The sequence below is a fragment of the Wolffia australiana genome, chromosome 10 (assembly GCF_029677425.1).
Source record: "Wolffia australiana isolate 7733 chromosome 10, ASM2967742v1".
NCBI lineage: Eukaryota > Viridiplantae > Streptophyta > Magnoliopsida > Alismatales > Araceae > Wolffia > Wolffia australiana.
The window spans coordinates 3064542-3078415 of record NC_135844.1 but is presented as its reverse complement, the minus strand read 5'-3'; the positions used below and the strand labels follow the sequence as shown (position 1 = coordinate 3078415).

The window sequence follows — 13874 nt, the reverse complement described above, 5'->3', positions numbered from 1 at the left end:
TCCTTTTCAAAGGATATGCGAGAAGGACATTGAAGAATCTGGATAGAATAGAACTATCTAGCCCCACTCATATGATGACTATGGCCGGTCCCATAGCCATTAGTGTGGGAACACTAAGGATAGATAGTGGGTGTTGTTTAGTGGAAAGCATTCATTGAACTGATCCGTAAGAATCCCTGAATGGTATTATGCCACACTGTGAATCAGGTCAATTCACGTCACGGTAGTGTAAGTGGTCCTTAGACGTGAGATGCCAAAGACGTCTTGTCGATGAACGGTTGTACTTTGGCTATGGCCAACAAGTCTCTAATCATGGGATTCTAAACGGTCTTAGTTCAGGTACATCAAGAAGTTCACAAAGACAATTGAGTGGTCAAGATGGTATCATCCCCCCTCGGTATAAGAGATGACAGCTCAAGGAAGACGATGCGAAGAAGTCCTAGGCCAAGGCAGTGAAATATCAGAGAAGAGTTCTCCGATGATTTCCGAATGCATCAATACTAACTCGGATGACAGATGAGGGTTTGAAATTGACCATACCCTAAGTTGTTCAAGGGGCGTCAAGTGGATGAGGGACTATACATACACAGTAACTGATGACGAACAAGTTCCATGAGTGAGTCAATACACACTCCTTTGTATCCTCTAGAGCATGAGGTGTAGCTTGGCACCCCACGTGTTGGAGACCCGACCTATGGATTGGGTTAAATTGACCGACATTAATTAATCTATATGTTGATATAGTTAATTAACTTGGAAGGCCAATAAAAGTTATTGGGCCGGTGGAGTCATTAACTAGACTGATACATGGGCCTAGAGGGTCACACGCAAATAGTCTTTTGGACGTTAGAAGATATGCTTAAGTTTTGGGGGATTTTATGAAAAATACCCACTTAGTATAAAAATGGGAAGCCCCTAAATGAAATTCACCCAGGCCAGAATTTCTCAGGGGGCCTTCCCCTTCTTCTCACTTCTCTCCACACCCTCTCCATGCCCGATGCGATCATGACGGTGTAACAATGAAGATGGAGGTAGAACGGGGCTCATCAATGAGAAGGAGGAGATCCGACGTGTCGAGGATCGCGTGGAGATACATCTAGAGGCTTCACATTTGAGTTGCTCGACTTGGCTTGCTCCGGGATCTAAAAAATCATAGATGCGATCCGTGTAAAGGTACTTCATTTCATGGTTTTATTGATGCCATACAATTTCGTAAAAGTCTTTCGCAGTGTGCCGATTTGATTTCTTCATTCAGATCTAGGCCTCTAGAACCCAAAAACCTCTTGGTTGGGTTAAATGATCACTCATCAATTAATATATATAATGATATACTTAATTAGTTTGGAAGTCCAAAAAAGGTTATCAAGTCATTGGAGACATTAGCTAGACTGATGCATGGGCTTATAGCTACATACAAATGGTGTTTTGTAGATCAATATGAAAAATAACATCTTAGTATAAATAGGAAAGGCCCTAAAAAAAGTTTACCTGAGCCAGAATTGTTCAGGGCTCTTCCCTTCTCCCTTCTCCCTTTAGCTCCTCTTTAATTATGATGCAATTAAGTTTAATGTTGATATATCTTAAAAAAATAATGACGATGAAGTGTGAATGTTGCTTGTCATAGTGAAGGAACTTGATGTCTCATGGATTGCATGGATATGTCTAGAGGCTGCACAAGTGAGCATTTTGACAGGATTCATCTAAGGATCCCAAATGTCACGGATATAATATGTGCTCATGTGATTGGTTTCATTCTTTTAATGATGGCGGTAAGATTCCATTTTATGTCTCACATTGTGAGTCTATGCAAGTTTTCATCTAGATCAAGCCCCAAGAACTCATCTTTAAATAATTTTTTGTTGATAAAAAAGTTCAAACTCATTAAACTCTAAACTCGAGTACAATGATAAGTATGTTCGAGTCCACATGCATGATTTATAAAACGTTGACTTAGTAAACTGAAGCCAATTAATTAAAGGACATAAAATATCAGAGTAAAATATATAATAATACAATAAAAGAAATATAATATTCATATTAAATAAAAAAATGCATCATGTGATTATAATTTATTAGAAAAATTAATGAGACAAATCAACTCATGCAAATAGGTTATTTTAGCTGACAAATTTGATAACTAAAATTTAGAATTGTTTATCTTTTTAAACATTATATTATAAATATTTGAATAATATTTTTGATATAAATAAAATCGATGGACAACCCAAAACATTGGCCTTCACCTACCTGACTAAATATGGGAGAAGTGGGTTATATAATTTTGAGGTTAAATTAATATTTTGTGTAAGCTGTAAAGATAAAGGAAAGTTATCATCTGTAAACAAATCTGGAAACACTATGTGAAACAAAACCTGATTTATGAATTCTGGACAAATAGTATTGACAAAACAAATGGTGCCAGAATTACATGAATGTCATCTAGATGGAAATATTGATAAGAGGTTATTCCTATAAATAAAAATTTCACATGAATTAGAGTTTTGAATTTTCAGTGATGACTCTAAAAAGCCAATGCAAAAAATATTGACTCACATGAGAAGTTAGATGTCAAAAAAATGATTGTTGAACCCAAACCTCAACATAAGTTCACTGATTTTATATTCAGGGCAGTAACATTCAATGCTTACATTGATATCCAAATCGTGAGATCTGGATAAGAAAAAAATGATAAATCTATGGACAAACTAAACCCAAAAAATAAAAATTAGTCAAAAAGACAGACGGGGTTAAAGTTATGTTATTTTAATTTAATATGATGTATATTGATTATGTATCTAAGGAGATTTTTATTTTTTTGATAAAAAATAAAAAATTATGATTGTGATAAAATTGGGATGAATTATTGGTATTTGATCAATTTTAAAAATTCAATTATTTTTGCAATTCGATGATATAAGATATAACTATGATAAGCAAGTAAAATGATCATGCAAGTTTATGAAATCTGCCCCAATCATGCCTGTTCAGACGAACTAAGAGTGGAGGTGCCAATCACCGCATATGAGCTTCACTATGTGTATGTGCTCGCCTTCCTTGATGTTATCATGAATATGAGATGTTCTGTAACTTCCTCGATGAGTTCCTGAGCTGGACACGCTGTCACAACTCCCACTGCCTTCCTTATTCTCACTCAGAATATTTTTGCAATAGGGCAAATGCTTAATTTTTAAGACTTGAGGAGGAGCCTCCCTGCACAGTTGATGGTCTGAGCCACCTCATGATGTCTGCTGAGGGCTGTCAGATGCGATCAGATGGCCCCTTGGCTGAAAATTTCTGACTCCGCCCTTGCTTGTCAGATTTATGTTCGAGAAAGGGAAATGGCTATGATTAAATCACAGCTTTGGACTCTCTCTCTCTATCTATCTATCTATCTCTAGCACTCCTTTCTTTTCCACGTTAGTGTCCATCCTTGAGCATGCATCAAAGTCCTTTCTCAAAAGTGTTGGATCAATATTTTTCATCTTTATGCTCTCCTGACATCCCAAGACAAGCTAGTAATACAAACAAAATCAGGACCATCTCTAATTCCACATGGTAGTAATTCACCAACTACACAAAAAAAACTTATAAATACATTTTTATGCTCTATGAAGATGTTACTATGAGAGAGATATGGGTATTTTCTATCCATTTTTTGAATGTTGCAATTTTCAGGCTCTATATGAAATAGTGCAAGAAAATATAATTGCATTTTTTCTTCAACTCTACGCAGGATTAAATCCAAAAGTATGACTTCAAATCTACCCACTATGAAGAATATGACTTTGAGACCTATAATCATGTTGTTCAACTCTATACAGGATTCAATCCAAAAGTAAAAATATAAACTGAATGACTTCACAGGCATCGATTTAAACGCAAAAAAATGTTTTTTTTAACACACTCTGTTGGTAAAAAAAATGAAAAAGTTCATATTTTTAGTGCCAATAATGTGTTGAGAGAAATAAAGTGGATAAATAACAAGATTTATGTGTTTTAATTACACTACTTTCTAAAACATTCTGTGATTTTCATAGTTTTTATTAAATGGCCAAGAAAAAGAACTTACAAGATTATTTATTCACCAAATATAGAATCCAGGCTGTCTAATTTTAAATTAACAAGGATAACACCATTAAGCTTCATTGCACAATATTTAAATAGTTTTAGGAAATAAATAACTGGGAGTGTTATAGACCCGTTTAGAATGGTCATTATCTACAAAAATAAAATATTTATATTCATGGTAGTGAGATGACGAGTGAGATGCAGTACTAAGAGGTAGAAGGTAGAGGATTCATATCCTATTAATTGTGTGTTTTATGGATTTTAAATTGGCTAATTATCTCTCTAAATGGTTTCTGTATTTTGCAAGTGCAAAAAGAGAGGAGATTCGTGAGTCTCTGTACAGTACACATGTTTTCTGCATTTTATTTGTCTGATTTTGTGAAATTTTATGCATTTTTTGCAAGAGTGAGAATACAGATGATTCAAAGTAATCTTGTGCATTTAACCTCTTTTCTACATTTATATCCACTAATTTTCTGATTTTTAGTGTTATTCAAGGGGGATAGATGAGACTCATATATCCCCATATATTAATTTGTCTCTGCATTTAAATTGCAATCATTTTCTGAAAAAAATTCAAGAGCAAAAAGAGAGATTCTTGAATCGCATGTACTTTTTTAATGTCGTTTTTGGGATTTTTTGTACTTTTTTCAAGCAAAAGAGGAGCTGGTATGCATAATTCTCCTTAGAATCAAACCTATTTAATTCATTTCAAACTTCATTCCTTTTCTGATATTTTGTTTTCTTCAGGGTTTATACCAGTGTGCCAAATAACAAGCTAAACACCTCACAATTAGTCGCCCAGGAGTTTAATCCCCGCATCTCAAGTTTTCTTAATAACTCTTTGCCCTCTCACGAGGGAAGTTTAGAAGTATAAAAACTAATTGCACAAAATAAAGATGAAAGCAGATCTATAAATGCATTTACAGTGTTAAACACAATCCACAGTGCAAATAAACAGAATGTTCTTCCCACAAGGAGAAAATGATGAAAGAAATAGCATGAAATCTCCAAACAAAATTCATTTTGACATACACTTCCTGATCCTTGAGGACTCCACATTTAATTACACCAAAATGTTTTGAAAGGCAGGAATACAAAAATATGTAATGTGGAAACCATGCACATGAAATAATGTTTCTTGCAGAGAGAGTGATGTGAAAGAAAAGTAGGATATGAACAGAGAATAGAGGGGAGGAGAGAGAGAGACTCAGAGAGATATTTAGACAGAGATAGAGATAGAAATGGTGAGAGAGATAGGGAGAGACTGACTGAAATGGAGAGACAAAAATAATCAGATAGTGAAAGAAGAGAGAGGTTGAGTTTGACGAAGAGACAAAGATATAGAGATATGTAGATATAAATAGAGACACGTTTAGAGACAGATGTGGATAGATGGACAAAAATAAAAAAAAAAATAAAAATAGATGGACAAAGAAAGAGATCTAGAGAGATACATAGATAGATGGATATATAAATGGATTTATAAGTAGATAGATAGATGGATACATAGATGGATATGTAAATAGATAGATAGATATATAGATAGATCGATATATAGATGGGTATATAAGTAGATAGATAGATATATAGATAGATGATATATAGATGGATATATAAGTAGATAGATAGATATATAGATAGATGATATATAGATGGATATATAAGTAGATAGATAGATATATAGATAGATGATATATAGATGGATATATAAGTAGATAGATAGATATATAGATAGATGATATATAGATGGATATATAAGTAGATAGATAGATATATAGATAGATGATATATAGATGGATATATAAGTAGATAGATAGATATATAGATAGACAGATAGATAGAGAGATGCAGCGTGTTGGGTTTTAGATGGCAGGACGTGGGCCACGAGGGGTGGTGGACATGGCCCGAAGCTTGGCGGCGATGTCTGTAAAGGTGGGCCGGGTAGCGGGATCAGTGGACCAGCAGGCCTCCATCAGAGCCCTCCATTCCGGATCACACGGCTCAGGGATGGGTGGCCGGAGGGTGTCACTGACGATGCCGCCTGAAAGAACCGAGACAAAAAAAGTTGGATGACGAAAGCCAGAGACGATGAAAGTAAAAAAGAATTGGCACCGATGATGGCGCCGTGGTGCAAGTCTGCGTAGGGTTCCTCGCCAGTGAGGAGTTCCCACAGAACAATCCCGAATGAGAAGACATCCACCTGATCATGCTCTCGTTAGATGATGATGACAATGTCGATGATATTTTTCCTTGTAGAAAGATATTTGGTGTTGGTGATGGTTAACTTTTGATTATGTTGTTGCTTTCTGTTGTTGCTTTTGTTGTGATAGATGATGATGATTTGGTGTTGATGATCGATAACAACTGACACTGATGATGGCGATATTGATCATGATTTTTGGTGTTAATCTGTTACCTTGAATGATAATGATGATTTTTGGTGATGAACTTTGATGTTTTTGTTGTGATAGATGATGATGATTCGGTGTTGATGATTGATAACTGACACTGATGATGGCGATATTAATGATGATTTTGGCGTTAATCTGTTACCTTGAATGACAATGATGATTTTCGGTGATGAACTTTGATGATGATGGTGGATAGCTTGTTGTGACTATGTTCATGAATAGATTATCATCATGATGATGATGGTAATAGCCGAACCTTTGATGAAGAAGATGATGATATCCCTTGGTCGTGGTGATGATGATTATTAATAAGATTTGATTTGATTATGATAATGATGTCGTGTGATGATGACGATGATTACCTCTCCTGATGGTTATGGTCCGTAACCTTTGACAATGATGATAATGATGATGGACAAAAACTTCTGATGCTGATGATGATGGTACATAACCTTTGACAATGATAATGATGATGATGGACAAAAACTTCTGATGCTAATGATGTTGAAGACGAGGATATACTTTGACAATTATGGCAAAAGTAACAGTAACAATAATGATGAGAACAATGATGATATGATGATAGTTGATGAAGATTAGGGTACAGAACATTATGATGCTGATAATTATGGATAGCTTTTGAAAATCCAGACAATATGGGATGATGATAGACGATTCATGATGATGGTGAGGATGAAGGTGATTTGGGGTCAATGAGGATGACAAATATGGTCAATGGCACATTGTGTATTATGATGTTGATGGATAACCCAGATAACGGCGAGATGTTTAAGCAGTAGACAATGGCTATAATGATGATTATGATGATGATGATGATGAAGATGAGGATGAAGTTGATATTGGTGGACCACCTCGGAGACCAAATTGATGAAGATTACGGTATCTATGACTATGATGATGATAATAATGCATAGCCTTTGAATGATGAAATAATGGACCAGGATGGATAATTCATGATGATAAGGATGATTTGTGTTGATAAAGATTCAGGAGTCAATGGCAATTATTTTGTTATGGATAATCTTTAAAGATGATGATACAATATATCATGATGTTAACGATGGATAACCTATGATGATGGTGACATGAATAACATTTGACAATGGCCATAATGATTATGATGATGATGACGATGATGATTATGATGATGATGATGATGATGACGACGATGATGATGATGATGATGATGATGATGATGATGATGATGATGATGATGATGATGATGATGATGATGATGATGATGATGACGATGATGATGATTATGGACCACCTTCTCAGAGACCAAGGTGCTGCGGCCGTTGAGGAGCTCCGGGGCCATCCAAGGGAGAGTTCCTCTGACCCCACCAGAGATGAGGGTCTGGCGCTTCACTTTTGACAGGCCAAGGTCGCCAACCTGCCATCATGATCATGCAAACAAAAAAATAATATTTAAGAGAGAGATAAACAAGAATCTTGAGAGATTCATAAAGTTTCTCTCACACCTTGCATATCGGCCGGTCTGGGTCCCGCAGGTTGACCAACAAATTATCAGTCTTAAGGTCAAAGTGCACCATATTCTTCCCATGCAAATACTCCATCCCAAAGGCCGCGTCCATGGCAATGAGCAGGCGCTTTCTGTAATCCAGGCTCCTATAATAATAGGCTGGTTAGGTAATTACCCGAATAAGAAATAAAAAAACCAACTTATTTTTAAAAAACCATGGAGACCCACTTATCGTTCTGTCTCAGGGCCTGCCAAAGGGAGCCATTGACCATGAACTCAGTAACCGTGGCCATTGATCCCCCTGGTCCATCTAATACGACCCCATAAAAAGCCACCACGTTGGGATGATGCAGGTCAGCCAGCTTGCAGGCTTCGTTCCAAAAATCATCTCTCTTGAAGAATGGATTTAAATATAGTGAGGACAAGCTGAAAACTTCTGAGATTCATCCCACACTAATAAGGAATTACAGAGGGTGGGGAAAAGATGAAAAATTTGAAAATCATCTCTAAAAATGGAAATAAATCAAATGGGAAGAAGATGATGAGTTCCAGAATTTTGATATATCTCTCTAGAAAGGGATTTAAAAGATGTGGGATGAGGATGAAGATTTTGTGAAATCATCTCTTTATACAAGGGATTCCAATGAAGTAGGGAGAGGATGAAATTTTCAAAAAATCCGATCCAGAAAAGGGTATGAAATTCAATGGGAAGAAGATGACGAGATCTATTAATCTTCTCTCTAGAAAAACGATTTATTTAATGTAAAAAAGGGAACTAAATCAAGTGGTAAAAAGAAGAGCTATGGAAATTATCTCTCTCGAAAGGGAATTAAATGGGGTGGGAATAAGATGGATGAAAATTGGGGTCAATGACGATGATGAATATGGACAACCAACGTAGTGATCAACATTGTACCTCATCAACATGTAGGATGATGATGACAAATTTGTCTTGTCATCACCTCGTCTCTTTACCTTTGTTAGCCTCTCTTAGATGATGAGAGACGGCGAATAAATAATCATCATCATGATCATTCGTTTCCAAAAATTCTGTCTCTACAAAAGAAGATGAAGAGCAGTAGGAAGAAGATGAAAATTTCAAAAATTTCCCTTAATTTCTAAAAGGGCTAAAAATATGAAAAAGGAGTGTGGAAAAAATGAAGAGTTCCAATTTTTTCTCTGAAAGGGGTAGCAGAAAAGAGTGGGAAGAATACTAAAAAGTTTTAAAATATGCCTTCTGGGGGAAAGGAACTAAATACAAATGGAAAATTAGGAAAATTTCCAAAATGTAAATAGAAAACGGAATTAGAAGGATTGGGAAGAATATGAAAAGTTTCAGAAATATTTTCTAAAAAAAGTAAGTAAATGGAATGGCAAGATGAAAAGTTTCAAAAAATTTCTCGCCTAAAAAGAGAAATTAAACCAGTGAAAAGAGTCTGAAAAATTCCAAACAGTACCTCAACCAAATAAAAAGTTCCTTATGAACAAAACGAAATCAAGAGGAAAGGAGAGGAAAAGTATTCAAAAAACACCTCACTGAAAAAGGGGATTAAGTGAGGTGAAAAGAAGACATTTCTTTCCAAAACTATAACTCTCAAAAAGGGAGCTAACGGGAGAGTGAGCAAGATGAAATGACTAAAGTTCATCCTTTGAAGAAAGGGAATTCAATAGGTTGGAAGAAGAAGAAAATTTCCAAAAATCATCTCTCCAAAAGAGGGAATACTTAAAATTTTTAAATTTAAAATAAAAAATAAAAAATGAATGAAATGAAACAGGAAGACTCATAAAAGTTTCCAAAAAATCTTCCTAAATAAGAATTAAATGGAGTGAGAAATGAAAGAAGAGAAAATAAAAAGAAAAGTTTGTCACAAGGGAATAAATAGCTCACCAGCCGTTCTTGTTCAGAGGGTTTTCCGGTAAAGCAGCGATCATTGATCCTCTTAATGGCCACGTCAGTACCCCGCCATTTTCCATGATAAACTGTTCCAAAAGCACCTGTGCCCAGTTCTCTAAGCTCTTCAAGGTCACTGTTCTTGATAACCTGCATAGCGGCAGAGGAAATGATTTATATAACCTGGAGAAAAGGCTTTTAAATCACTTTTTGGATCTGCAAGTAGTTTTAGCTGATAATGATGACATTTTTGTCATGTTCGTCAAAAACTGTCATCGTCTGAAGCTAGAGTGACCATGACGACTTTTGTCACTTACACTCATTCTTGCCGCAAATGAACGAGCATGATAATGATTATTTGTTCATTGGCACTCGCCCTCTAAGTAAGATTAATGGAGGGAGTGTGAGAAGTGAGGATGACAAGACAAAATGGTCATCATTATCCTACCTGTGGATTAGGTAGGTTCGTGATCACTAGATCGTCATTGTCATCCTAGCAAGGACAAATGACCAGGATACTGATGACTTGTCATTATCTTAGTGTCATTTTCATCAGTGACTCTGAATACTACCTGTAAGCGGTGACCCTGCTCATCGACAACTCCTGATTCCAGCTTCAGCTTGTCGGAGTGCAGAATTTTTTCTTCCTGTTCCCATGCAGAATAACCAGATTACTGCTCCGCAAAGATAAGCTTGGAATTAATATATTTTAGTTCCATCAATCGGACAGGAACTAGAGAATATGGGATAAAAGTTTTGTCTTGACTTTATTCGGCTCGTTCTCATGCAGAAGATTGCTACGAAGTTTCTCTCAATTCAACAGAATATTTTGAAACGAAACAGCTCAAAAAACAGCAAATACTATTCATTTGATTGATCTTCTCAATTCGTGTACTTCCAAATATCAAGATGATTAAAGAAAACGAAAGGATGAAAAAAAACTATCTTCAGGCTAATTCAAAAAGTAAAGTATAAACAAATATTAACTTTAGAAGGAAAAATATAAAAAATCTTCAGGCCCAAGTATACATAGATGGAAGGAAACAAAATTATTACTGAATCACCTCCCGTTTCTGATCTGGAACACGAGAAGATGGGACCCGGGGTACTATGATTTCTTCTGGTGCAGAAAGGGTTTTCTCATCAATATAGGATGGTGGGCCTGGTTTCTGGATGTGCCCTAGAGGAGGCATTGTGGCTGGAAAATGATCATTAGAGATGCGATAATCAACACTTGATCCTCGATTCTCTGCCATTGCCAAAGAAGATCCAGATTCAATTCCATGTATACAATCAAAGGCACTGCTACCAAGTATATCATCTTTATCAATCTTTGCTTCCTTAATCTCCAATTCACCTAACTGAGCCTGAACTTGGGAGCTGGGAGTAGATGTGACCGTTGGTTTCCATGGATCACTCACAGATGAAGCATCCGACATGTTTGACCATAGTTTCTCTATGATCTGATCAACCGAAGTGGCCACACTAGACTGTGGCTTAACTCCAAATCCTGACTGTTCTTGCGACAATGAACTTTCTTGCTTCAGCAGAAACAGGGGAGGACCCACAGGAGGCTGTTCCTGCCTTATAATTTCATCAAAGTAAGATAACGGATCTTGTATCTCAGAATTAACTTCAGTTTGTCCAGGGAACACCACCTTATTCGGGACAAGAACATCAAGAAAATCCTCTGACCCAGTTCTCTGATCATCAGGCAGAACCAAGCTCCCATTGATAGGCATTAAATCTTCAGGACCAACAAGGGGATTCAACGGAATCGAAGAAACCAGATCAATCGGAGCAGTCTGCGCACCTGAAACGAGGTCATTGAGGTACTTGATTCGATCTCGCTGCTCAAGAAATTCAACGGGATTATATTCAATTGGCGTAGATTCCAGATAAGACACTGGCACAGTGATGAACCCCGAAGATCGATCTTCAGATGCTTCAGCTGGATCATACACCAGTCCAAAAGGGTTGCTCTCAACTTCCCCATGATTGTCATCAGACGTTTGAGCAGAGGAGAAGCTCGCCGAGCTTCCTCCATACACTTCAGAAGGGCAAAAGAGGAACACACGTAGCTTGGCAGACCCATCAGGAGACGCCTCCGTCAGCTTATCGTACTCCTCCAGCATGTTTTCGAGATCTTCAGGGCTAGAAACAGTGACCAAGGCATCAAGATCTTCATCCGGGAGTTGGTACCTGATGATCGTAGATCCGCCGTTAACTTCCGACATCTTCGCCTGCAATTCGTGCAAAGACGCGTCTCTTTTGATGGAGATTATGCGGGTGTGCCCGCCGACGTAGCGCAGCGCGCCATCGCTGGGCCGGGGGAGGATTCTACCGCCGAAACTGCAGAGGAACTTCATCTTGCGATGGATCGACGACGATTGGATGTGATCATCGGTCGATTCTACAGAGAAAGACGCCATCCGCGATTGGAGACGAGCGTAGATCGATCACCAACGCATCGATAGCGACGATCGAGAATTTTCCAGCGGAGAAAGAAGAATTTTTCTTCTGTTCTTCTCCCCCCCGTATGTTTTATCCAACGGACTCATTTAAGCCCTCATGAGTTTTGCAGTTTAGTCCCCCAATATCTAAGAAATGACTGGAAAAGAGGTTGGGGTATTTTCCTCAACTGGAAAAAAACAGGATGCCGGGTAGGACTGATCCAAGGGTCGTGCTCGTAGACTGATCCAGTTGTGCTCTCGACACCACCCGCCTGACGGGCGTGCTCATATACTGATCCACTTATGCTCTAGACTCTACCTGAGGGGCGTGCTCGTAGACTGATCCAGTTGTGCTCTAGACATCACCCGAGGGGCGTGCTCGTAGACTGATCCATTTATGCTCTGGACTCTACCCATGGGGCGTCCTCGTAGACTGATCCAGTTGTGCTCTTGACACCACCCGACGGGCGTGCTCGTAGACTGATCCACTTATGCTCTAGACTCTACCTGAGGGGCGTGCGCGTAGACTGATCCAGTTGTGCTCTGGACATCACCCGGGGGGCGTGCTCTTAGACTGATCCAGTTATGCTCTGGACTCTTGACGTAGGACGGCTACGGAATGGACGACTAAGGAATGGACGACTAAGAAAAGAACGACTGAGGAGACGGATGGGTTGACGACGGGTAAAGGGTGATAGACGGGTTTGTAGGGAGGGATAAAACAGTCCACAGAAATTCACACGTTCGGATTCGGACTTTAAAACCGATGAAATCTGGTGGTGCAGCTCCGACCCTTATCGAGGGCGGGAGTACTGTCTTCCCCCACCGCGACGATGCCTAAGCACTGAAATCAATACCCGAATTCCCGTCGCGAGGAAACACTCAAGAAAGAGGGAGAAGAAGTAGAAAATCTAAACCAAATCTAATTCTGACGGCGGTGGAAACTTCTCGAGAAAACACTGAACGGAGAACACTTTGACACCAAAGAGTTCAGGCGTACCTCGGCACCGTAGTGCGTGAAGAGGTTGCGGAGAATTCAGATCGTGACGAGGCTGGGCGAATCCGGGCGTTGAGTGGCCCATTGGACGAGGAAGATTCTGGGCGTTCCGGGCGTTGAACGACCCTGGTAGTGAGTAGATGTTGTTGTCGCAGAGTCAGGCGTAGGCGACTACACGCACGCGCGAAGCGCGCGTAGGGTGCACGGAGTAGCGTGCACGGGCGCTGAGTGCGCGGAGTGCCGGCGCGCGCGGCTCGAAGCGTCGGATGGCGTCAACGACGACCGGCGGCCTGGGGCGCTCTAGGCGACGATCTAGGACGTGGCTTGGGCGGCCCTGGCAGGGGCGGCCTGGGGCGGCCCTAGGAGGGCTTGGGGCTGCCTTGTTGGGCGACCTTGGCGGGGCTGCCTGAGGGCAGCCCTGGGCGTTCTTGGGCGGCCTTGGCGGGGCTGCCTGGGGCGGCCTGGGGCTGCCCTATTGGGCGGCGTTGGCGGGGCTGCCTGAGGGCGGCCCTAGCGGGGCTACCATGGGCGGCCAAGGGCTGCCCTG

At 39.3% G+C, this 13874-nt stretch overlaps 1 protein-coding gene across 2 annotated transcripts; it reads right to left on the bottom strand.

Annotated features, from left to right (window-relative positions):
* Nucleotides 1-5053: 5053 nt before the first annotated feature.
* LOC144708213 (uncharacterized) lies at nt 5054-12417 on the bottom strand. Of its 2 annotated transcripts, XM_078581432.1 has the most exons (8): nt 10942-12417; nt 10450-10524; nt 9875-10027; nt 8215-8378; nt 7985-8132; nt 7774-7896; nt 6184-6271; nt 5054-6112 (listed from the first exon to the last, which is right to left on the bottom strand). In XM_078581432.1, exons 1-8 carry the CDS (start codon nt 12307-12309, stop codon nt 5934-5936), a joined length of 2298 nt encoding a protein of 765 aa, XP_078437558.1. In that variant the 5' UTR covers nt 12310-12417; the 3' UTR covers nt 5054-5933. The 2 variants fall into 2 exon arrangements, with proteins under 2 accessions (XP_078437558.1, XP_078437559.1); XM_078581433.1 differs by lacking the exon at nt 6184-6271.
* Between the last annotated feature and the right edge of the window lie 1457 nt (nt 12418-13874).